Raw genomic sequence first — 25,867 nt, 5'->3', positions numbered from 1 at the left:
GACACTGACACTGCAGTCTGGTGTTGGATTGCCTGCGACACTCCTGCTACTGTGCTTCTTCTCCCACGGCAGTGTAAGACAGGGGCAAGGAAAACCCTCACTTTGTCTTGGCATGGTCGACACAAAGCCACAATTTGCATTATGCACGAACATAGAGCCCAACGTATACATGATGTTGCACTTCAGGGATAAATGGCTCAAATGAAGGACTTATCAGATTGTCAAATGGGTCATAAAACCTCCTCACCACACACTTTTCCCACCTTTGTGGTCATAAGTTTCTGAAGCCAATGTTTCAGTGATCAAGTATGTGGAGGTAAGAAACCAAGGCATGGTTTTATTTCTGGTTTGATTGCTTTTATATCTTCTGGGATGTTTCTTCATTCTTTACATTGCTTTTGTGATTTTTTTTTCATTGATCCAAACCAAAACAACACCTCCCCTCTGGGTGTAATGGTACACGTATTTGTGCTGAAAGATTTCTTTATAGGTCTTTTGGTTCAACACACATGTACTGAACATATGCAACCACTGCACATGCTGAACTATTTTGTGCATGGAATTTGAAACTTTGCATTTCTCCCTTAGCAAGTTAATTGTTGCTATGGTTAATAAAAGTACAATACAGATCATTTTCTAACTGCTGCACCTTCATGAATTTTAGTTTTATTTTATTGATTTGAAAGATCTATTTTTAAAAATTTTACTTATTTTTTATTAGTAGGGTACTGCCAGTTACAGCAATATTTTTTAAAACATTTTTTGAGAAATACAAAACCACTGTCTGTTCCACAAACCAGTGCTTTATTAATTTAAAAAAAGTGAACAAAAATAGTATTTTTTGTATTTTCTGTTTTTGCTGTGCCAGAAGCATACCTTACTCCCTCCCCTTTTTCATTAAGTCTTTGCCCAAACTTTCTTTTCTCCATTCCCTCCAGGCTCCAGTCTTCCAGCTCTTTCTGGACTGTGTTTGGCAGTTGTGGTCCCAGTATCCATCTCGCTTCCAGCTAACAGATGAATTCTTGTTGGCCCTACACGACAGCATCCAGCTGCCACTATTCTCCTCCTTCCTGGCAAACTCCCAGCGAGAGAGATGCAAACGTTCACAGGTACTGAGCACCTGTGAGAGGATATTCTCAAAGTATTGGTTAGTTTGAATGAATATCCAACTTAATCATGTTGACAGTGACATTGCAGTGTAATTTGTCTCAAACATAAACTCAATGCCTGTTTCTGGATTTGTAGATATATTGCTGAAGTAACTGATAAACGTGATACTCTGCATTTATCTCAAGAACAAACACTGAATAGAAGAATGCTCCAAATGATTACAGGAGGCAGTGTGCACATAAATATGAATGCTGGCACACAAGCAGAAATGTGATCACCAAACAAACCTCCTTCCTGCTGTTTCAGAACCTCGGGCAGACCTACACCCCCGTCAATGGCTGGAGAGATGTGCTACACCCAGAATCCTCAGATCCATCGGACCCCCCTCTGCCTCCAGTCTGGGACTGGTCCCTGCAGTACAGCAAGTCTACACAAGACCGCTTCACTCAGCCTGTTGCCCCGACTCCCCCGCTACAGCCGCTGCTCAACGGCAACCTCAACACCAACCCAGATACTCACAGGGTAGGGCTGCCACTTCCATTACATGGTGCAACACGCCCTCTAGTGGCTGTTGATGAAGCTGTAATTAGCTGCGAACTGAAAGCTTCTTAGTATAACTGAAGATAGATAGTTAGAATATTTCCCGTGAAGTTTTTGGCTGAGCAGCTGTAATTTTATGATCAAATTATAGAGATGATCAGTTTTAGACTGTTTATTTAAATGCTACCTGTATTGTTGCTAGAGAGCAGCACATGCATATAGCAATAAATATAAATCAGAACAGTTTATCGGGTTTTCGGCATCAGGGTGCATGAGGAGTGGTTATAGACTTTAGCCCTCTTCATGCAAGACTAGTATTAACTGGGGATGTGATTTAGAAATTACCCTTCCGTGTCTGTGTTTCATATATAGGCAGAACTGTGCTTTGCTTGGATTTACTGACATTATCTGTGGATATAATATTAATAGGCTTCCGCGCAATAACTGTTGATCCAGTAGACACAGAGCAAGATGTTTCCTCCTGCATCTATCTAATCATGCTTTGAGGCTTTGCTCTTTGAGCTCTTTATAAATGGATTTTGTTCGTAACTGCCAGTGCAACCTCCATAATTCTCAAGAGGGAAAGAGGCAGAAAAAGGTGTGTTGAAAACAAAAAACTTTTTAAAAAAATCTGAAAAACACCCCAAGTCATAGAGACACCCATCTGCACATTACTAGTATTAGTACAGGACCTCTGCATATGGCAAAATATTGTCATTTGTAGTGGAATTTTTTCTTTACAAATTATGGGCAGGCTGCAGCCTTGGTTTAAAGAAATACACACAAGCCAGGATGTTTTTCATTTTTTTTTTTTCACTTTAGCCAAATGACAATAGTTTCAGCCAAACCATTTCACTGTTAATGCTGTAGGGTTTTAGCCTTAATACCTAAATTATTTAAGGTTTAGTTCCATGCAATAGTAATACCAAAGACTCTTAGCAATGTTATTACATTCGTTATCATAATCTCAATAATTACTAACACTCTAAGGTTTCTTTGTTATCGATTAAAATCAGGTAAAGGTAGTATTTTATATTATTTTTGTAGGGTTTTTATCCCTGATATGTAATTTACTTATTTAAAATCACACCATTAATAACTCTACACTGTCTATAGGCCATCATTTGAACTTGTTAGGTTATTTTGTAATGCCAATCTTTTTTTCTCTGTTTCACTGTAAAGCATTTGGGCACCACAATTTAAATGTGCTGAATAAAAATCAGTGATTTGACTTGACTGTGGACATCAGTCTGGCTATGTGAGACTAAAGTGAGTTCACTGACGTATGAACTTACTTTAGGTAGAGGAGTGTATATCAGTGAAATGAACAATAGAATTGACAATGTTGTAACGAAAACCCTCATACCCTACAAGTTAGTTTTCAGTCCGTTTTTATGCAACCTCTACAGCTGTATTTGAGCTAAAACTTTGACTGATTGTATGTTTTCCTTCCCACCAGCTGGCTGATACCATCCCCGGCTCAGTGTTCTTGCTGTCTCGAGGCACATTCTCCTGCCCCGCTAACCTGCTTCCTTGGCGCAGCGGCAGCTCAGGTGTTTATAAAAAGAGCCACCGGAGGGCGCTGTCCTCAGAGAACGTGCCTGGTCTGGAGAGGCTGCTGAAAGCTTGGGCTCTGACTGACTTTCCCCAGGCCCTCACTTCCACCTCTGGACCTCAAGGACCTCTTGACCCCTACGAGCCCTTACTGCCCCTCCTTATGGGGCCCTGCATGGGCCTGTGGAGGGAGTGCTACCTCCGGGGGGCGCTCCATGCACAGGTATGTGGGAAATTTTGTAGACAGGAGGGAACTATTAACTAAGAATCATAGTGAGTCAGTGTAGCTTAATTTTTGTAATTTATACAATAGACAACAGATATGATGTGAATTAGACATTTGAAGCTCAAATTAGATTCAAAAATGATCCATCAGTATATAAATGATCAGATTGGCAAACAATTATTCAGCTGCCTGGCCTAAATATTTCAGGGTTGAGTGTCTAATCCTGAATGCATCATTGAGTTTAAGTGGGCAGCAAGTATTTTGTGTAATTTAGCCTTCGATACTTCCTGAAAGCTCCTAAATATGTGCTTTCCTCAGCGTCATCACATCTCCTACGTTACATCCTCCCTCATCATGACTGCTTGTTCAGTCTCTGATGTGCAGATTAGTTGGAGCTGTTGATTGACACCTCCGAATATGGACACGGTAGAGCCTTTGTGATGTCTGTACAACAGTGCGTCTGTCGGCGTCCCCATGGTGATGTTAAGAATAGTTGAGGGCTGTGTGGGTGGGTGCAGCCGTCTATTTTAAGGGAACTGCAGAGGAAATCTATCGAACTGCTAAAAGACCTAACTCAGGTAACCGGTTTAGAGAGTGCTTTCCCCTTCATTTTCTCACATCATTAAAGTACTCCTTTAGGCCGACAAATTCTATTTTTGTTCTTTTTTCTTAGCAGCATTGACACAAGGTGTCTGTTCATTTAGAAATCAGTGAAGATTTTGTGTTTACCAAACTCAGATAGAAAGCTTCTCTTTCATTATCTGAAGAATTAGACCTACAACCAGTATAACTTTTGTTTCATGTGGTTTTTGTTTGGAAGCCTGTTACTTATTCACATCTGTATCAAAATCTTGACACAAATGGTAAATAGTTTGTACGTAAATAGTGTTTGTCTACCTCAAACTAAGTCTAAGCACTTGACGGTGTTTCTCATTTGCCTGTTCAGACGCACGCACGCACGCACGCACGCACGCACGCACGCACGCACGCACACACACACACACACACACACCATTCACGGAGCTGTAATCACTAACAGCTTCAGGTTCAGTTTCAACTGGTAGATAATTCACTCCTGGAAAATAATGGTGCAAGACACACTACAGGATAATATTAGATTAATACCAGGAAGAATATGTGAGAAGTTTATCCTCCTCTGTGATGCAACACCATTTCAAATTTGGCTTTGGAGACATAGTCGATACTTGTTAGTGGGATCGGTTCATTTTCTGTTTTAAACAGGAAAAATGCACCACCATATTTCTTCTAATTGAGGTTGAAGAATTTAATTTAGTGATCATGTTGCTTTCCATCCTCAGGCGTTCTCCCACCCGATCTCCGCCAACCACCTCCATCCTGTGGAGCGGCTCGCCCAGGAGGTGCAGCAGCTCAAAGACAAGCTGGCCGAAGTATCCAGCAGTACGGATCTGACTACGCCCACCGGCACATCTGAGCCTCGGCGAACCGACACCAACCTGAACCAGAACACCAACAACGGCACGTTCCTCTTCCCATCGTCGAGGCCTCAGGGCTCGGGCGTGCAAAGACCGGCACCCCCTCCTACCTCTACCAACCATCAGACCTCCAGGGGCCCTCCACCTGCCTCCGCCCCGCCGTCCAGGTCTGCCCACAAAGACACTGGCGGCAGTAATAAGCACACATTCCTGTTTGGGCACTCCTCGGGCACGGAGATTCGCCCTGAGCAGCGCTATTACCCAGCGCCCAATAACGCCAAGCTGCCGAAGAGCAATGGGCCCTCGCTAGCTTCCTGATCTGCCCTTCATCCTTACTGTTTTCCATTCCACCCCATGACCGGGTACTAAATCACCTGCCTGTGCATGCAGACATATCTCTCACAGCTATCATGAACTGAGGAGACCCCGAAGTGTAATAGTGTCACTTTAAGGTGATCAGAAACATGAGACACTTGAGTGGACCACAATGAACTCCAGTAGTATGAAATGATCAGTGCAAGAGTTCTGCTCGACTCTGCTACTTCTGTACTGTATTAAAACAAATGTGACAACTGTTTTGTATATTTGTTTAAAAAAATTCTGGTATTCCTCTAATTAAATATATCTAACTGCTCTGAAGCAAAAAAGACAAAAAGGGCTGCTTAATAATGAAAGCACATCTCGCAGTATCGTAGGATGCAGTAGAAACTGTCTACTCATTTCTGTAAATGTCACATCACCCTTTAAGAGAGATAGAAAGCTTGTAGTTTCTATTCTTATCTACAGTGGGTTCCAGTGACTGGGCAGATAAAGATAAAGGCAGTGAATGCTTTTCAATGGATTCAACCTCTGAACTGTGTCTCCAGAAGCCTATTTTGTTTACAGCTAGCTCTGTAGATGTTTATTCTGTGCAAAAACACAGACTGAGTCCCAGTGTTTGTTCTTCAGCTTCGAACAGAGAAAAGTAGAATATCGTTCAGTAAATGATAATTTCTAAAAACCGGCATTTTTGAACCACAGGCGCTGTGACCACTGACTTCAATGTGGAATTTAGGGCATGAGAGCTATTTTGGTACTGCTCTGCTCTCATATCTCTCCACACACATGCATGCTTGGGAGCAGTGAGAGGCCTATATTCTGTTCAATGTGTTTTGTAAGCCTGGATGTGGCTGCAGTCGCTATAATTCTGCATGACTGAGATCATTTCAGGCCTTTAGTAATATAATCTTATTTCATCTTTTTTCCAGTATTTTTATTGATCAGTTATGGATGTCATACAAGTGTGTAAAAATTGTTTCTTACCAAAGTTAGTATTAATTGAAAACGCTTCCATCTTTTTTTATGGTGGAATTGGAAAAAACAAAGATGTTATTCTGCCTTTTTGGTTACCTTGTGGAGGTACCGGTGTTGGAAGCAAAGGGAAGCTTATTTCCTCCTTTGTTTACTTTTGGTTTTTATTTCTGCCTGGTGGTGTATTAGTATGCAGCCAGCATTTAGGTCAAGCACTTGTCTGACTGTATTTAAAGCACAGAGGGAAGCATTTGGTCCTGCACCTTTAAATCCAAATAGGTCGTCATGATGTGGGTGTCAAGTAGATGCACTGGCGTCATTCCCACGGACGGATGAATTTGCACCATTGTGTCCATGAAAAAGGATGTTTTTCTAATGTTTTTTTCAGGCAGGATAACAGTTGTCAGATGTTTGCCTGATGCCGACCTTCTCTCATGTCGAAAGGTACCTCACTTGATAGCACTATGAATTATTAAAATGTTGTAAATATTCATTACATCAATATCAAGGCACATTGATATCAGCTACAATTTCAGAGTCTTTCAGGTGTGATGCCAATGCATTTGCTCGTCTTCCATGGAAAAAAACAAAATCACCAGGTCATTATCGTCCTGCTGCATGGAAAATCTAATTTGACCTTCTGCTCACACCTGTTGTTGCTCTGTGTCCTTGTATAATTTAATGTTTTTGGTACGAACATCACCTAAATTTGCCAGATGTACATATTTTTTGTATTAGCATGTTTTGGTCCTGATCAATAAAAAGTGTTTTCAGTTCATGAGCTTATAACTCTGTTCATAATAAAATAAATAATTCTGATACACAACTCACAAACTTTATTTTTTTTTAACAAAATAAATATTTACAATATGATCTGGAACACTTTAAAGTAGCATGGCACTGTACAGTATAATTAAGATTTAAAAGCTAACTGCATGTCATGTACAGTCAGAATAAAACAGTTTAAGAATCATGTGCAAAATGGTCGATGCTTTCACAAACAATGTACAAAATAAGAACTCGCTTGTTAGGAAATGTTAAAATATCTACTCTAGTTTGCTCATGCAGAGCTCTGGTTTCATTTCTCTGCTTACCAACATGTCGTTCAGTAGAATGAAGCTCAGTGTTTCAATACAGAAAACCTGCATGCTGTTCTGAAACATGAATGAGGCGTTTTACTACACTTTGGGATAAAATGGGGCAAAAGCTATGAGCTCTCCACCTCTGCCACGTTTGTTGTGACGAAACTTCTTTATGGAGATGCATTTCGACACTTCAAACGTACAGATGTTAGTGTCATGCATTCTCATGTTTTAGCTGAAGACCACATACAACAGAGCAACAGAGACAAAGTAAAGCGGGGTGACTCTTAGTTGTAGTCCAAAGTCACCATCATGGCAGTGCAATTCAAATTCAAGCAGGTCGCAGCTGAGAATGTGAAACCAACAGAGTCCAGCATCTCCTCTATGACAGAGTGTTCACCCCCACCGGCTGCCGTGATCCTTCCCTGTACACTGCTGCAGGATGCCGTCAGGCCCGTAGAAGTAGCCGGACGAAGAGGGGCCCAGGCCTCCCAGCTGCCGGATGGACTTGCACATGGGGCAGGGGTAGTCAGACAGGCCCTCAATGTCCTCGAAGGCCAGGTTGACGATCTGGTCGCAGCAGGGGTCACAGTAGAGGTGGCCGCAGGAGAGCCGCTTCAGCCGGGCCTCGTAGGAGATGCAGCACTGGCAGTGCGGCAGGTCAGGGCCCAACGACAGCGAGCCGGTCAGGGAGCTGCTCTCCAGGCTGCCGGCCTGGCTGGAGCTCAGCTTAGTGGGAGACCTGAGAGGGAGAGTCAAGTCACCATTATTTATACAGCACTTTTAAAACCTGGGACCAAAGTGCTTTCCAATAGTCTGTAGAGAAATACAAGTGACTTTATGAATTAACCCAAATTTAAACATTAACGTACCAACAGTGTTATTTAAATTTACCTGACCCATTTAAAGGTTAGGGTATAAGACCAGGCATTAACATTTATTATATACATTTACCTAATTAATTTATATATTTAGGTTGAGTCCCTACAATATTATTTATGATCTAATTTTACCTGATTTATTTAAATATTATGGCTGAGACCTGTCAGTATTATTTGCTATATAAATTTACCTGACTGGTTTAAATATTTTGGCTGACACCCCAATATATTATTTATTTTAAAAATTACCTAAGGAAAGACACAACAGTCATGATACGAAGGAAGCCTGAAAAGATTAATCCATTAATTAAATGTTTGATTGGAAGAAAATAAGATAAAAGCTGATAAAATGTCTAAAATGTGTATTTTTGGGGGGAGAAAATACCAAACATATGCCACCTCTAGACTCTTAAAAGTCAGGATTTGCAGTTTTTCATAGGTTCATAGTAAAAAATAAAAAAAAAAAATTTAAAAAAAACCCCAAACTGCTCTATTTTAAGTTTTAATTAAATGCTTTGAAATCCTTTTTGTGTTGGCAATAGTATCCATTGCTTTTATTTTTTATTCCTCTTTTACATTCCTCTTTTACGTGAGTATGTTTTATTGTGTGTTTTTTGGTATTTGTTGTTAAGCACTTTGTAACATTAGTTTGGACTAGAACTATTAGAAAATACTTATGATAACAATAACAATTATTATTATTACTAACAACAACAGTAATAATAACAATTCTCAAAATTTTAAGAGGTTACTTAGGACTTTTACAAAATATTTATAGAAATGAAATGTAATTATTATTTTATTTTTTTTTACTTAACGATCAATTAGATTAATTTATTTTAAGGTTACAGTATATGGGATGTAGTGACATCTAGCGGTAGTCTTATAAACTGCAGCCCCACTCTTCTCCTACGGTGGCCGTAATAACTCAAAAGGCCGCGTTTGGTTTGTCCGTTCTTGGCTACTGTACAAACATGGCGGCGCAGTATGGCGGACTGCGGAAGGGAACCTATTCACTCTGAAAATGTAAAGAGATCATTTTAAGGTAACAAGAACACAACTTACTCACAAAGGGAAATGTAATTATGAACATTGTATTCGGTTTCTGCCGATAAATACCCTGAAATCCAAAATAAAGCAAAGTTTTGATCTTACAATTAGAGCTAGACCTATAAATGATACTAGCTTATTACCAATACTGAATATTTGCCTATTTATGGGACAATGACTGACAAAAAGTTGCTGTACAAACATGCCCGATTTATGTTAAAGATATTTTATAAACTGTTTTGCCATAGTGTGTCATGTACAGCATTTTATTTCTACTGTGAGAAAACCCCTGTGCAAAATCACTAGAATGTCAAAATTATACTCCCTTGCAGTAATCAGATTACTTCGAAGTTGAACAGTGTAAATAAAAAAACTAATAGTTTATATTAACATCTTAAAAATACTGCCCCCACAGTAAGCACTCAATGCAATAACAGTCACTACACCTGTGACTACTAGAGATTCAAACCTGTAAACAGTAGTTTACAATAATAGTTCAGTAGTTCATATTTCCACTTCAATTTTTAATGACAGACTCAATTATCTTTGACATGTAGAATACCAATTTTTTTGGAGTTTTTAGCTGCTCTTTGTTATAGAGGTTATGCTGCTCTTTTTTTCTCTTTAAAATACCCCAAATATTCTGAATTCCAGTCAGGCCACATACTCGTCCAGGTCATAGTTTCCACGTTGCTCTTCTTTAGAGCCCCTTGTGTGATTTTGTGCTTTGGATGGTTCTCATGCTGGAATATTCCTCTTTTTCAAGCTTCTGCTGTCCGGGTGTCATCTTGTCAGCTAGTATTTTTGGATATCACAGGCATTTATTGGTGCATCTATAAATGTCACCTCCTCAGTACCTTCTTTAATCATACAGCCCCATATCATCACACTCCAACTTCTATGCTTCACTGTCAGGACTGTGCATTCACTGTTGTAGTTCTGATCAGGTTCACACCAAACTGAGCTCCATCTGAGCTGAACAAATCTGTTTTGGTCTCATCTGAGCAAAGAATGTGCTCCCAACATGCATAGTTAATTTTCATGTTCTTTAGCAAAGTTCACTCCTGCAATTTTGTGCCAAGGAAGAAGTAAAAGCTTTTCTCTTGTTGTCCATCCATAGAGGCTGATGTTGTGAAGTGTCCTTCCCACTGCCTTAACTTATACAAAAGCTCTGATTTAGACTGAAAACCTCTGTGCCAAGTCTGAAGCAGCTGCAGCCTGTTTTTCAAAGCTAGATTGTTAAAACAGTTCTCTGTCTGTGGAATCATTTTAGGAGGACGACCACTGCAGCTCTGATTAGTGGTACTATGGCTCCTTCTATTCCTCCTGATTACTGCTGCAGCTGTGATTTTACTGATTTTTAAAAAGTTGATCACAAATCTCCCTCTATCCCTTTTCATCTTTGTAAAGCCTCACATTCAGATTTTGGAATTCCTCTTGCAATTTTTTTCCAAGTGGAGCCATGATACAGACATGCAGATAGACACAGCCCATAGGCCTAAAACTGGGTAGGTTCTGTTGTTTATTTTAGAACCATGTTCATACATTTAGGCTGATTTAAAAATCACAGGTGTACTCAGTTTGGTATCAATCACAGGTGCAAGACTCTCATTGGATTTAATATCCATTTTGGGCCCTGTATTTTAAATGGAGGCTTTCTAATAGATGTCCGATTGTTCAGAAGAAGGAATAATCTACTCTCTATTGAGGGGTGATAAAATTTTTATTCATTTGACTGTTAAGTATTATTGCACAGGCATGTACTCACTTCTGTTGTACACTGTGTCTATTAAATATGGAGCTGGAGACCATGACCTTTGGTTCGAACAACCCAAATGAATTTACAATAAAATAAATCAGGGAAAATAAGCAAATCCTCACACTTGAGAAGCCTGAACCAGCAAATGTCTTGCATTTTTAGCTGACAAAACGGAGTTAAATAATGAATGTATCATCAAACTGAATCAACTGATTGCATCAACACTGTACTGTTGTTTTATTTTATTTACCCCTGCTCTCCTTTGAAGCACAAACCAAATTTTCTCAAAATTACACAGAGCTGATGTCAGTTGAGCAAAAAAATAAAACATATGAAACATTCTCTGACTGTCGCTTTTTAAATGGGATTTGGATTGTTGGTAGAATAAAGCAAGCAATCTGACTACATCTTCTAGAGCTGCTGGAAGTAATAGCAAACATTCTTTTGCATTTTTGTTCACCCTTGCTCTCTTTTGAAGCAGGATTTGGCTTAAATCAGTTTGCCAGAAATGTTCAAACATTCTCTGACAGCAGCTTTTTAAATGGGGTTTAGATTGTTGGTGGAATAAAACAAGCAATTTGTGGACATCTTCTTGAGTTGCTGGAAATATTAGCAAGCACTGTTTGACAATTTTCTGTTAATTTATTAACAAAATCATCAATTAAGGAAAGAAAATGATTACTAAGTGTGTTAAACAATCAGGTATTTCTGGTGCTCACTAAATGCAGATTTGGTGTTGGCGTGCACAGATTTGTGCCAAAGATAAAATAACTGGTCGGACAAGATGTGAAACGGTTGGGGTGGAGTGCCAGTGATTGTGTAATGATTTAAACTGCTGACATTTATCTGCCTTTAGACTGACACTGAATATTATTTGTGTCACATTTGACTGGAGCTGAATTTTCTCTTTAATGTTGATGTTGATGCAGCAACCAAACCTCCTTTTGTCTGATTATTTGTGAAAATATTTTACCATTTTTATTTTACTGGAACAAGAAATGGTTTTCTGTGAATATTCCTGGGCTGGATTCCAGTGATGCAGGATTAAAGAAGTTGTGTAACATCAGCCGGTTTTCATGAGGCAAAGCTGGACAAAATGAGTGCACACAATGACTCAGGAAACCTGTTGTCATAACAACTGTGGAGTGAAGGGCGATATTTCCTCTTTAAAAATCCATCACGGACATTTACTGCGCTCTCAGCGCATTTAAAATACGTCCTCAATGAGAAATAAAGACTTTCATTGCGGTGGGAGATCAAACGATTATTATCCGGATTGGCGATGCGTAAAAATGCCGGTGGAGAAACTCATCGCTGCTGTAATATTGTGGTGAATCAGGCAATAATCGATAAATAAAAAAGAAGATCTGATCAGTGCTCACCTTGACGACGATGAATCTTTGAAGCAGTCGAAGCTGAGAGCTGCTAGAATCCTCCAGAGCAGGTCCATGCCGGTTCCTCTCATGGTAAAACCTTCATTTCATCGACCTGCTTTCCTGGCGCGCGTCATGTTTCAGAAAGCGCGACACCGCCGAGTCTTTAAATTGAGGACAAAACAAAAATCCTGCGCCTCCTCCCCTCTTCCTCTCTCCTCACCCTCTCTCCCCCTGCTCTCCCACGCCACGTTGTTACACGGACGCTTGGAGAGGATGTGGCTTCGTGATCGCCATCATCATCATCATCATCATCCGCTGGCATCTGAAGGGACGTAAACAAAGATTCATGAATGTGCGCGCTTTGGAGCCGCTTTCGATGGTTTCTCCTCTTCCTCCTCCTCCTCCTCCTCAGCAGCAGCAGCAGCGGCAGAAAGAGGACGCAGAGAGGCGCAGCTGAGGTGTTTCATTTGCATCAATCAGAGGGAAACGCACACACGCCTGAGCGGACCTCACCAATGAGCTGGAAGTGGAGCAGGACACCGAAACGGCCTCAAAATGCCTCTAATACTAATGAGCTGCAGAAATCGCGTCCCACTGAGCCACTGCAGCGTTTTAATGGCACAGATTATCGTGTAAAATCCGCAAACAGCCACTTTCATTGAGTAAATTGCTTGTTATGTCATTAAAAGGGAGATTAAAAAAAATACATTTATGTATTTTTTTTTCTGTTATTCTGCAAGTTGTGTGATAGGTTTGGATTGAAAATATCTTAAAAGAAAACACAACACTTGTGTACACCTGCAATATATAGTTTAATTATATTAAAAAGTGATTTAAGTTGTTTAAAAAAAAAAAACAAATATTTTCAAATATATTGCAAGTGTACACAAGTGTAGATTTAGATCCATTTTTACGACGTGTAAAATTTTGTTTTATGCTAAGTTAAAGAAGTATTTACACGCATTTTTTTTCTTTAAAGACAAATATATATACAAGATACAGTATGTACTGATATTACTGTTAAATATCGATTTCCTTGTGTTATTGTGTGATATCAAGCCATACAGAACATCATGTGTTGTTTTAAAAATATAGTGTTTAATTTTTAATATGTATATTAAATGTACTCGCACATGTTGAGTATAGTTTCCCATACAAACACATAAAAAATAATAAACAAATACTACATACCTTGTGTATATATTTGTTTATAAAGAAAAAAATAAAGAATTTGATTTAGTTCTATATAATTAAAAATTTTACACATAATATGCATAAAAGATGTATGAAAATATACACTTGTGTACACTTGAGAGACTAGAAAGTATGTTTCTTTTTTTTTGTTTGACATAAACATATGTAATTTAATACAGTTTCATTTTATTAGAATATACACCTATCAGCCATAATATTATCACCACCTGCCTAATATTGTGTTGTTCTCTTTTATGCAGCTAAAACTCCTCTGACCCAGTGGGGCATGGACTCAGGACCTCTGGGGATGTCCTGTGGTACTGGAATGGTAGCAGTGAATTCTGTGGATCGTGTGGGTTGCAGGGTGGAACCTACCTAGATCAAGTTTATCCTGGAACATCCCACAGATGCTCAATAAGGTTTGGATCTGGAGAATGTGGAACCTGGGTGAACAGCTTAGCTCTGTTGTGTTCCCCGGGCCACTCCTGAGCAGTTTTTGTGGTGTGTTGGGGTGCATTGTCCTGCTGAGGGTGGCAACTGGCATCAAGGACTGCTGGTAAGGTACATGTCAAACGTCCACATGAACGTCAGGATGTCCCAGCAGAACGTTGCATTACAACAAAATGATCGATGTTATTCACTTCACCTGTCAGTGGTCATAATGTTGTGACTGATCGGTGTGTATATATATCTGGATTAAAGTTTAACCAGAGATCCCTGTAGAGAACCTTCTCTAGAGTGCAGAGACCCGAGTCTGGGATGATGCTCCACCTTCCAGCACCACAATGACTCAAAATACACAGCCAAGACATCACCGGAGTGACTTCGGGACAAGTTTTTGATCCACCAGGACGTCTGTGGAGAAAAATGAGGAAGTGGAGATATTTCCAACCAATCTGATGAAGCCTGAGAGAATCTGCAGGAAGAATGAAACAAACCGTCCAAATCCAGATGTTGCTGCAGTTCTTTTAGGAATATATGTCACTGTAGGAATTACCTGATGTGGCCACCAGATGGAGACACGTATTTACCCTAAAACCAAACCCTTCAGTTTCACACAGGAGCCACTAGCATTATATAATTATTTCTTCCCTCAACATCTTGCATGCATTTCTGCTGTTAAAGTAAAACTGGAGCTTCATTTAAATGCTAAATTGTGAAATTTAAAGAAATTATAAAGATGTTATCTCTATATTGACTCAGGCTGCAGTCCTCTAAACTGAGCCGTTTAACATATGCATCTGTGCAGTATTATATAAAACCTGTGTCTCCTCTTGCTGTGATTCATTCCAGTATTTACAGCTACAGATAAGAGCCAGCAGACGCATTAAACTGTCTCTGACTGTGTTGCTGTGCGCATGAAATTTGATCCTGTTTGCAAATTAAATTGTGTGTCAGCCATGCATGAACTTGCACTTTGTTACAGCAGGTAATGAAAAGGCTTTTAGACTCTCAGCAGACACACACACACACACACACACACACACACACACACACACACACACACACACACACACACACACACACACACACACACACACACACACACACACACACACACACACACACACTGCAGAGCCACAGTTTGTTTCTGGAAGTATATTTTGGTTTGTGGAGATGATGATATGGGATGTCAGCGGAGCTTCAGGGGATGATCTGCAGCTGCATCTGCTCAGTCCGATGTGCAGCAGGTTCCTCTGCAGAGCTGAAGATGAAGAGATGTTATCCTCTCTCTCTTTCTCTTCCAATTTTGTTGTAAATATCACATGATGATGAGTTCATTCATGCCAAAAAAACATGGGTTATACAGGCAACAATCGTGCTGTGCTTAGCTGACTAAATAGCCAGATATACTCGATTTTTTTTTTAGGCCAATCTCAATCAGCCACAGCTTAAAACCACCTGCCTTTGACCTGCCAGCCATGGACCTTGGTTCTGGGAGGGTGTTCTGCCAGTGATCATGGATCGTCCAGTGCATCCCACAAATAAGGATTTGTGGAGTTTGGAGGTTAGATCACTTTCTTGGGCTTTTTGTCGTGCTCTTCAAGGCATTTCTTTGTCATCGGGGCGTGTTTGGTCTGGAACAGTGTTTTAATGGGTGATATGTGTCAAAGTAGCATCCACACAAATGCAGGACCAAAGGTTTCCCAGCAGAACATTGCATTGTAATGAGATAATGTTATTCACCTCACCTGTGAGTGGTTTCAGTGTTGTGACTGATTGGCCAATATATACATGAAATGACACTGTGAGGGTGTTAACATCAAAGTTACCATTAGAATCTGCAGCTTCGTGGGGCTTTATGGCACATTTCGGCTTGCTTTAGATATTAGGGCTACAACTATCAATTATTTTAGTAATCAGTTATTCTACTTATCATTCCACCACTTAATTGAGTAATTGGATGATAGTAATAGTAGATATACATAAGAGAAAATAAATTGTGTTTTTGTAAAAAAAAAAAATTAATGAATAATTGGTTTCTTAATTTTTTATTTTTCTTAAATTGCTTACATGCACCGTTTTATACCTAAACAAGATGTCAGCTCAATTTTGTGTGACTTTTTGTCAGAATTAATGTATGAATTTGAGGGATGGAGTAGTTTGAGTATGAATTTGTTGTAATGTCAGTTACTTTTGACCACTAAAATCGAATCAGTTCATTGTTGAGTCCAAACAAACGTTTGTGAAAATTCCTTCAAGGTGTAAATTCTTACCATCATAGCTTCATACATCTTCACTGTGTTTGGAGCAGATTAGAAAAAGTAGAAAGAGAGTAAACATGTAAATAGTCTTCTTAGGAGGTTAACACCATCACCATTTTACCCATTGCACAAAATCTAGTCAAAACAGTAAGATAATGGTTTTCTCTCTGATGTTACAACCCAAAAACTCAGTCTTCCCTCTCTATACTTCATCACTGTTTCTGCATATCTTCACCTTGGATGGAGTTTTCCTAAAGGTCTGTGTTCAGTGACCTAAAACTACATTTGGCCTAAATGTATAGAAAAATCTAGGTGTGGACAAGGAGATAAGAGCCCACGGTAGATATCAGAGGATGGAGGTTGTGGTGCCAGCAGATAGCAGCCCTTTAACCTGAGCTGATCAATAGATAACCCAAACAGACAATAGCAGCTGAAAGCCTGAAGGGAAATGAAAGACCTCATCTGTTGCTGAAGACAATCAGACTGGAAATACTGGAGACACACATGTGGCCATGAAGGAAGTCATGTGGTTTTAGACCAATCACAGGTGACAGTATATATTTTTAAAGGATGAATGAATGAGGACTCCTGGAATTAGAGTTAGTCCAGTAAAATCTCAAAACAAATTCTGAAATCAACAGGGACCCAATGAAGACCCATTAAACGGGGAGTAATGTGGTCTTTGTGTTTAGTTTTGTTAAGACGGTTTGCTGCTGCATTTTAGATTATTTGCAGTTTGTTTGTAGATTACTTTGCGAGGACAGAAAGCAGAACATTATTATGGTCATGTCTGCTAGAGATACAACATGAACCAATAACACCCACACTGCATAAAGAAAATCTGTAATTTGATGTATTTTCTCTTTAAAAACAACAAAAATATCAGTGAAATTACAAAAATATGTCAGATGTAAATAACATTGCAAACCTTTAACTGTGTATAATCTCAAAGTTTCTATTTCTTTAAAGAAAATAGATTATTTTACATAAAAAGGCATTGATAATGTATCTGCAAATTTGTCAGAATTTCACAAATATTTTCTTTTTGTTTAACAAAGTTGTTAAATGGATGTGCTTTATGTATACTGTAAAAAATGTTTTTGCAATGTTTTTAACTGTTTTTGAAAGTAGTTAATATCTATTAAACCACAGAAAAGGGTGCTAATTTACATGTGAATTTCTTCTTTTACATGTGACCATAAAATGACACATTTAAATCAAATAAAAAGATCATTTACTGCTAATTTAATTTTTTGAAAATTACAGTATTCTGGCATTTTTTAATTTATTTTTCCTAGCGATCTTGCTGCCAAATTTTCATCCTTTTTTTCTACAATTACTTTTAAAGTGTGCATAGATTATCATGTTTTGTTATTTTTACACATGTAAATACCCTTCACTAAACGTCAATACCAGTTAAGGTTAAAATGCATTCCAAGTATGGAAAACTACTATTTTTATTTGCATTATTTTACAGTGTTTTCAGCCACCTCGGCTGCTGCAGTATTACCATTTACAGCAGATTAGGTTTACACTGTAGGTTTCGGGCCTCATTATGAACATTATTAAACAAGTCAGCCAGACCAGAGGAGAGATTATTGTTGCTGAATAATATCTACAGTGTGTGATTCCTGTTTACTGTGCTCTTTAGCTGCTTCAGTTCCAGGTTCATTTATGTCATTAGTTACTCCTGAAGCTTTCCCTGCTCTGATCCTCCTGCACTAGACACCCTGTCACAAGTCAAGAAATGGATCAAACACTTTGCTGATCAGTGATTTCCATATCGCACGCAGTGTTCCATCCATGTAAACGTTACGTCTGACTCGTTAAACGCTGCACTGATATTTGTATCACATCCTTCCAGCATGGATAGTTGTTTTCCACCATGGGCATCTTGGTGATTTTTTTTTCTTCTCTCTTAAACGTAGCCAATTACAGGCACGAGTCCAGACACGTGCAAAGCAGAGGCTCGTCCTGCACAGCTCACTGCGCCAACCATTTGGGGCATATTGACCGAATGATGGTCTAACTGAGCGTGGGCGCACAGACAGCGCACTTTTCCACCTGGCTGTGTGCGCAAAGTAGTGACCTTCTATTATTTTTTGGTTCAAACCCGCCTCAGGAGGAAAATTAATCACCTTTAGCGTCTCTGATCATAAAAAAACACACCCTGCAACGACCTCCCCCTCCGGTTTCTGAGAGGAATGGTGTCTGCTGGAGGAGGAGGAGGAGGGGGCGGTGTCTCCATGCAAGAAGGATGCTGTGTAGTAAGTGAAAGGGGGAGGCGGAGGAGGGGAGGGGAGTGCAGCTCTACGTCAGTGCACATCACAGGAGCGCACAGGAGCGTTTTTTGCTTCCAGTACTCGGGGTCACTCCCTGCACTGAAATAAATCCCGGTCACCCTAAAACGCACCGACCTTCCCACCACCAAAAGGTAAGAAAATCCGTTTAATTCACCATTTTTAAAAAATATATCTCTTTTCAAATGCACCAGATTCACTGACTTCTGCTGATTTCAAACGCTTACGCACGACCAGGGTGACATTTAGCCATATTTCTGTGTGTGGATGGCACACATTCATATTTATTTGGCCCCAAAAATGTTGTTTACAGGCCTGTGATGCGATGACCCCTACGCATGTACCCAAAGAGAGTCAAGGTTTGAGTCGAATTATGCAAAGAAAGACGGATAATTAACGACAGTCAGACACGATTCGAGGCTTCTGGGTGCATTTCTTCTTTATTTTGCGCCCTGCGTTCTTGTTCTTGCCGGGAGGTCTTGTGCGTTAAGATCATCATCCAGGAATCAGGGAGAGCAGAGGAGTCAGGGACAGAAGGGTAGGAGGTTACAACACGCGTTTTCATGTCTTTAATCAGCGCAAATCACCTGCTTCAAATCTCCAGTTTAGTCTAATTAGCGGCGGTTTTGGCACCGATGTCCTTGCCTCTCACGGTGTCCTGTTCCGCCTTCCCTCGGTTACAAATTCTGCCGTTAATCGCGCTCACCTCATCCCCTTCAGATTAAATACAGAAAGTTTCCCTGCTTATGTGATGTTACATTGATTTTGTTCTGAGCTCCAGGTGCCGGTGTAGCTGGGGAGTCCTGTGCTGCGTCGTGCGTCAAAATGACCTTGTAGAAACCCAGCGGGGAGAATGTGACGGAGAAAGAGTGATGAGCAGTTTTTTTTTCTGCTGTGGTTTCGCTTTGCGGTGGGGGATTTTATCAGGGGGTGCTGAAATGACTTTGCTCTGAGATGGATGCTGTTTGTGTGTGATGCCCACAGAATGTTAGAAAGTCTGGTTTGAAGGTGAAAAAATGGAGCGTATACCTGCCGGGGAAACGGATTTTTGGTCTCTGTAGGTGGTGCGTTTTACAACTTTGCATGTGTGATGATGTCCGTGTGGCAGCCATCACTGCAGCTTCTGAAGCTATTTATGCATCCAGCCCACAGGAGGGGTTGCAGTGAGGAGAACAGCTCCTCGTTCAAACCTGCAGGATTACTGACAGCCCTCTTTATGATTTATGGTTTGTGGGTGTACATAAAAGCCTGACACACTTTCAGCATCTTAATTAGCCTCTTTAGGCTGCAACAGAAGCATTGGTGACATCTTTACCTTGACACACAACTCCAAAAACATCCTGCTGACTGTTTTGTTCTGGATCTTTAAGACCTCTGATGCATTTGGCAGCCAGGGAGTGTCTGTTTTTAATGGTAATGCAGTGTTGGTTGTATTTATACGTAATTTGTCGGTCTATTCATTTTGCAGCCTTTGCGTATGCATAGGGTGTTTCCTCTGAAGCACTGGGAGGACACCTCCTTCCATTCAAACAGGCCCAATCCAGTCATTGCATTCAAACCTGTATATATAGGTCGATGAACCATCTGTGACGTTTCCAATGAGCTGCGTTGAAGCTCAGTGTGGTGCCTCCAGCTATCGTCATCTTGGCATTATTTGACTTCTCTTAACCTCTAATCCAGCAAAGGATGGAGTTTGAGTGCAAAACACCTTATGATGGCCCCCACCTGTCAGTCAAAGCAGCCACTTCCAGAACGTTAAGCCTCAGTACAATTACAATGGGTAGGTTCTATAAAAACTCACTCCCTGTACAGTTGGCATTAACAGGAAAATGCACTATAGAGACCAAAACTGTATTTTGTACCAGCCTCTAAATGTATTTATTTCTGCTGTGAAGCTGGACATTTTTACAAAGAGGTCTGTGGAGACTCACTCACTTTTGGAGTCAGCCTTAAGTGGACATTTGAGGAACTGCAGTTTTTAACATTTCAGTTTTGAGCCCTAGAGGTTGCTGCTTCATTGAGTTCTAATTATTGCTACAAATATTTAGTATGTTTCCCTATTAACTTCTCACTCAAGAGCACACATGGCTGCAAATACAATGATGTTGTTTGCTTCAACTTTGCAGTGGATCCAAGCTCCAATGAACCTTCTAAGTGTTTCAGTAGCAGGAAAGCTTTTTGGTTTCAACTCTAATCAAAGAAAATCCTCAGTTCCAACTAACTGGTGAGGAGTTCCAGATGTTTGCTCTCAGCCCCAAATCACATGGTTCATGGCCCGTTAACAACCCAAGATTCAAAATCCTTAAGGTATGAAATGGCGGTGAATCTGCCTGCAGAGAGATCCCAAGAATGTGTTGTAAGTACCTGATATGTGGTGCCGTCTCCTCTGGCTTCATTAACTCCTTACTCAAAACACCTCTGTTCAGAATGTGTTTATTCAAATATTCAAGCAGGCAATAGACAGAAAAGTCTAGTTTCTCAAATGTCAGAGTTGGATAGTTCTGGTTGGGTTCTGGACTGTCGGTTGAGTTAAATTAACTATGAATGATAAAGAATCTACACGGACAGACTAACTGTGGAAAATCCTCTGGGCATTTTTTTGTTCCTATTAATTTACATTTTATTCGCAAAATGATTTTTTACAAAAACAACAAAACAAATAATAATAATTGGTGGAAAAATGAAACAATAATCCAGCCCTGATCCCTTTTTATGGGTAATGCCACTCAAGCGTTATTGAAATGTTTTCCTACTGTTTTGTACTGATGGAAAAAAGTACCTTTTTTATCTTTTATTAAAGGGTAGGGCTGTACGATTAATAAAAATATGATCTAATTGGCAGTATGGTTGATGGCAATGTCCATCTCGCAGTAGCTGAATTTTTTTGAGAATGTCACAACAAACTGTTATAAATGAAGCATTATGGTGCTGCAGGGATGCCCAGGTGTGCAAATCATGCAGTTTAGATGTATCATATCTGTGATATATGTAATTTCTGCATTTGTTTCAGTGAAAAAGGAATGAAAAAATAACATTCCCACTAAAATTGTGACTCTTATTGCAATCTGTGCATGTCTGTCAAAAAACACAGTATTACAGCATAATTACATGATTTTTTGTACCTGCTTCATCCATATTATTGACACCTTCTGGTAAAAATTAAGCTTTTTATCTTGACAACATGTCAGTGTAGTATTTTTTATTTGCTAGAAGACACATCATGAGTGAAATAAGCAAAGGATGCCATGGATGGGATTCATACATAACAAACTCAAGGAACCAATCCTGTCAGCCTGCAGGCTGAGGCTTCCTCTGTCATTATTCTTCTTTAGAATTGGTTTTCAACTTGAATGAATTACTCCAGTATTGCAACTTGTGACGTGTAGCTTTAGGTACATCTATATATAGCCATTTTAAGGCAAGAAGGGATTGTTTTCATGGAAAAAAAAATCTAAATACACTACTAGTCAAAGGTTTGGACACACATTCTCATTTAATGGTTTTTCTTTATTTTCATAACTATTTACATTGTAGATTCTCACTGAAGGCATCAAAACTGAATGAACACATGGAATTATGTAGTAAACAAAAAAATGGGAAATTAATCAAAGCAATTTTTAGATTTTAGATTCTTCGGAACAGCCAGCCTTTGCTTTGATTACTGCTTTGCACTTGGCATTACTGCTGGCATTCTCTCCATGAACTTCATGAGGTAGTGGTTAATTTGTGGAATTTGTTGCCTTCTTAATAGGGCTGGGACCATCAGTTGTGTTGTGCAGAAGTCAGGTTGGTACACGGTTGACAGCCCTATTTGACAACTGTTAGAATCTATATTTTGGCAAGATCCAATCAACTGAGTAAAGAGAAATGGCAGTCCATCATTATTTTAAGAACTGAAGGTCAGTCAGTCCAGAACACTGCAACACTTTGAATGTATCCCCAAGTGCAGTCACAAAAACCATCAAGTGCTACGACGTAACTGGCTGACATGAGGACCGCCCCAGGAAGGGAAGACCAAGAGTCACCTCTGCTGATGAGGATAAGTTCATCTGAGTCACCAACCTCAGAAATGGCATGTTAACAGCACCTCAGATTAGAGCCCAGATAAATGTCACACAGAGTTCTAATACCAGACACATCTCTACATCAGCTGTTCAGAGGAGACTGCACAAATCAGGCCTTCATGGTCAAATAGCTGCTAAGAAACCACTACTGAGGAAAAGCAACAAGCAGAAGAGATTTGTTTGGGCCAGGAAACACAAGTAATGGACATTAGACCAGTGGAAATTTATGCTTTGGTCTGAAGAGTCCAAAATTGAGATCTTTGCTTCCACCCTCCATGTCTTTGTGCAACGCAGAAAAGGGGAACTAATGGTCTCTGCATGCATGGTTCCCACCATGACGCATGGAGGAGGAGGTGTGATGGTGTGGAGGTGTTTTGCTGGTGACACTGTTGGGGATTTATCCAAAATTGAAGACACACTGAACCAGCATGGCTACCACAGTATCCTGCAGTGACATGCAGTCCTACCTGGTTTGCATTTAGTCGGACCATCTATTTTTCAACAGGACAATGACCCCAAACACACCTCCAGGCTGTGTAAGGGCTATTTGACCAAGAAGGAGAGTGATGGAGTGCTGCGTCAGATGGCCTGGCCCCCACAGTCCTAAACCCAATGGTTTGGGATGAGATGGACTGCAGAGTGAAGGCAAAAGGGCCAACAAGTGCTCAGCATCTCTGGGAACTTCTTCAAGACTGCTGGAAAACCATTTCAGGTGACTACCTCATGAAGCTCATTCAGAGAATGCCAAGAGTGTGCAAAGCAGTAATGAAAGCAAAGGGTGGCTATTTTAAGCAAAATATAAAACGTGTTTTGACTTATTTCACACTTTTTGTTTACTGCATAATTCCATATGTGTTCATTCATAGTTTTGATGCCTTCAGTGAGAATCTACAATATAAATAGTCATGAAAATAAAGAAAAACCATTAATTGAGAAGGTGTGTCCAGATTTTGGACTGGAAGTGTATGCAACTTTACATAGAGATGAGTTTTGAGAGGTTTAATCAACAACTGGAGAGAAAGTTTAAAGATTTTGTGCAGCCAGAGTTGTTGGTCAGCATCACTTAAGACAATAGAAATAGAGTGACTTTATCTTTGTTGCAGTTGAGGCTGACATTCCCATTTAAAGGTCTACACAACTTAGTGCACAGGAGCTCCACTTGAAAGCAGGAGGAGCTAAGGGAGCTGCTCTGTTTTGTGTTCTCATTTTTTGCCTGCTACCCCTGCTGATTGGGCCACGCTCCCATCTGTCCTTAGAGATTAGCCCTGTCACAAGTTACAACTCGCCTTCCCTCGCACGGAGCTGGGAGCAATGGTGCCGGGTACATTAGCATAAAAGCTAAGAAACAGGCCACGGCACAGTAGAGCGCTGCTACGCTCCTCAACTACCCCATCCGGGTGTTGTCAGGATCAGCAATTAGCACAGCTGCAGCAACGTTTAGACGAGTGCTAGAAGGAAACGCCGGTTCATTGGTGCTGCATCACTGTTTCGGACAGATCTGTTCCTGGCTCGCTGCTGAAACAGTCCTCTCTGCTAAAGATTTACAGAGACTGAGAGAAAATCAATGACCTTTTCCCTCGTCTCCACATGGGGGGTGGGGGTGATTGAAGCAGCGATTAGTGTCAAGCACATAACTCTCCATTAACAACTGACAGTGCATTTGTTTCCTATCTTCCAGGAGAGGTGTCTGTCTGCTGCTTTTATTAGAAAGCTCAAATGATTCACTGGCCTTGTCTTATGGGTCATTTTTATATTCATGATAGCTGTTCTTATTTAAATGCTACTATAGTTATGTAGCAAAGCATCTGTGATAACAATATTTTGCATTTGACTGCACATAAATCCCCATAAAACAGCCTTTTGTAATTTTCTAGATTTCAATTTATGGATTAAGCAAAAACAGCTTTACAGGTGCTGGGTGCGTTTTTAAACTTACACAGAGCTTGGTTGAGAAAATCTCTTTCTGGTATTGACATTTTCATCTAATTCTTGGCAAGAAAACGCTTCCTAAAATGGCACTGACATCATGCCATTGATATTGTCTTCATTATCTCTGTAATTAGTACCCAGCTGGATTCATCCAGGACTACAACTAAAGATTATTTTATATGTAGATTACTTTTTTGATTAATCGCTGAGTTGTAAAAAATGTCAGAAAATCAAGAAAAATGTCCATCAGTGTTTCACAAAGCCTTCAAATATTTAGTTTTGTCCACAAGCCAAAGATATTCAGTTGACTGTCTTTTTGTCTAAAAATTACTCAAACCGTTAAGTTAATTGAACAGTTGACAACTACTGAAAAAATCATTGCTGTTCGAATGCTAGTGGTACTGATCCTCTTTATCTAGTTCTTGCCAAGAAAGTAAATGTGCATTTCCAAAAATGTCAAGCTACTTCTCTAACATGGGTTCATTTCTTTAGAAAATTGTCAGTTGTCCCTGTAATTTGTACCTAATTTCAAAGTCCTATCAACAAACTATCTACTAGGTTATTAAGACACACTGGAAGCTGCAATATGGCCTCTCTTCCTCTCTGCACCACTGCTTCAGTAGATTGACTCGAACGGTAATGAGAGGAAACACACTGCAGCTTCAGCAAACAGGGGAAGCGGGAGCAAAGCTTGCCGTGACAACAGTCTAATGACAGAACGAGGAAAAAGCATCCTAGCCATTGTTCTCTATGAGGGAGGATCTGCAGAGTGCACTGTTGATGGTATCTGCATCAGGAGTTTGGCCTACAGCAACTTCATAATCTCCTCCTGGAATCCCTGCAGCATGCTGTTGGGAAGAATTCAGATCCTCTATGGAAGGAGAGCTGTTTGTTTACAGAAAGCATGACTCTTATTATCTTTATTTCTGAGCATTTGTGCAATGGCAGCGTTGGTTGTTTCACCTCTTGTGCACTGAAATATCCTTGGGTTTGTTGGAATATGGAGGGAAATGCTTAATTTCCTGCATTCTGATGATTTTTATTATTATTTTAGCCAAGTTGTGCCTTTTCAGCATCCATCTATTGATGTACTATACATGTATCAACTTATATGTGCTGATTCAACACACATACAGGTTGGATTCACTTGTCTGTGCTCTCCTGAGTTTTTTGTTGAGGAAGGTAACCTCTTTAAATGTGCATGTGACACCTTTTCACATAGATTATAAATTCATACTTTAGATTTATTTTATAAACCCTCAGACTTTAATAACTCAGATGCATTTCAGCAACATTTCTGAACCTATTTGATGCTGTCATGTTGTAAATATATTCCCCGTGCATCCCCCAGAA

The 25,867-nt window shown here is 39.9% G+C and overlaps 2 protein-coding genes across 4 annotated transcripts in view; both read left to right on the top strand.

Annotated features, from left to right (window-relative positions):
* Positions 1 to 6,963, top strand: part of mtmr11 (myotubularin related protein 11) — a 37,784-nt gene extending 30,821 nt beyond the window's left edge. For all 3 annotated transcript variants that reach the window (XM_035955427.2, XM_023286233.3, XM_023286234.3), the window contains exons 14-17: positions 939 to 1,109; positions 1,417 to 1,632; positions 3,110 to 3,427; positions 4,750 to 6,963. In XM_035955427.2, the coding sequence (XP_035811320.2) occupies positions 939 to 1,109; positions 1,417 to 1,632; positions 3,110 to 3,427; positions 4,750 to 5,202 (1,158 nt within the window). In that variant the 3' untranslated portion in view covers positions 5,203 to 6,963. The remainder of the gene's footprint in view (positions 1 to 938; positions 1,110 to 1,416; positions 1,633 to 3,109; positions 3,428 to 4,749) is intronic.
* An 11,533-nt stretch (positions 6,964 to 18,496) lies between these two features.
* Positions 18,497 to 25,867, top strand: part of sv2a (synaptic vesicle glycoprotein 2A) — a 65,516-nt gene continuing 58,145 nt past the window's right edge. Inside the window, exon 1 of the mRNA XM_023286224.3 lies at positions 18,497 to 18,655. The gene's annotated coding sequence lies outside the window, so the exon portion shown is untranslated. The remainder of the gene's footprint in view (positions 18,656 to 25,867) is intronic.

This window comes from Amphiprion ocellaris, chromosome 9, assembly GCF_022539595.1.
Source record: "Amphiprion ocellaris isolate individual 3 ecotype Okinawa chromosome 9, ASM2253959v1, whole genome shotgun sequence".
NCBI lineage: Eukaryota > Metazoa > Chordata > Actinopteri > Pomacentridae > Amphiprion > Amphiprion ocellaris.
This window is presented reverse-complemented; position numbering and strand designations above follow the sequence as displayed.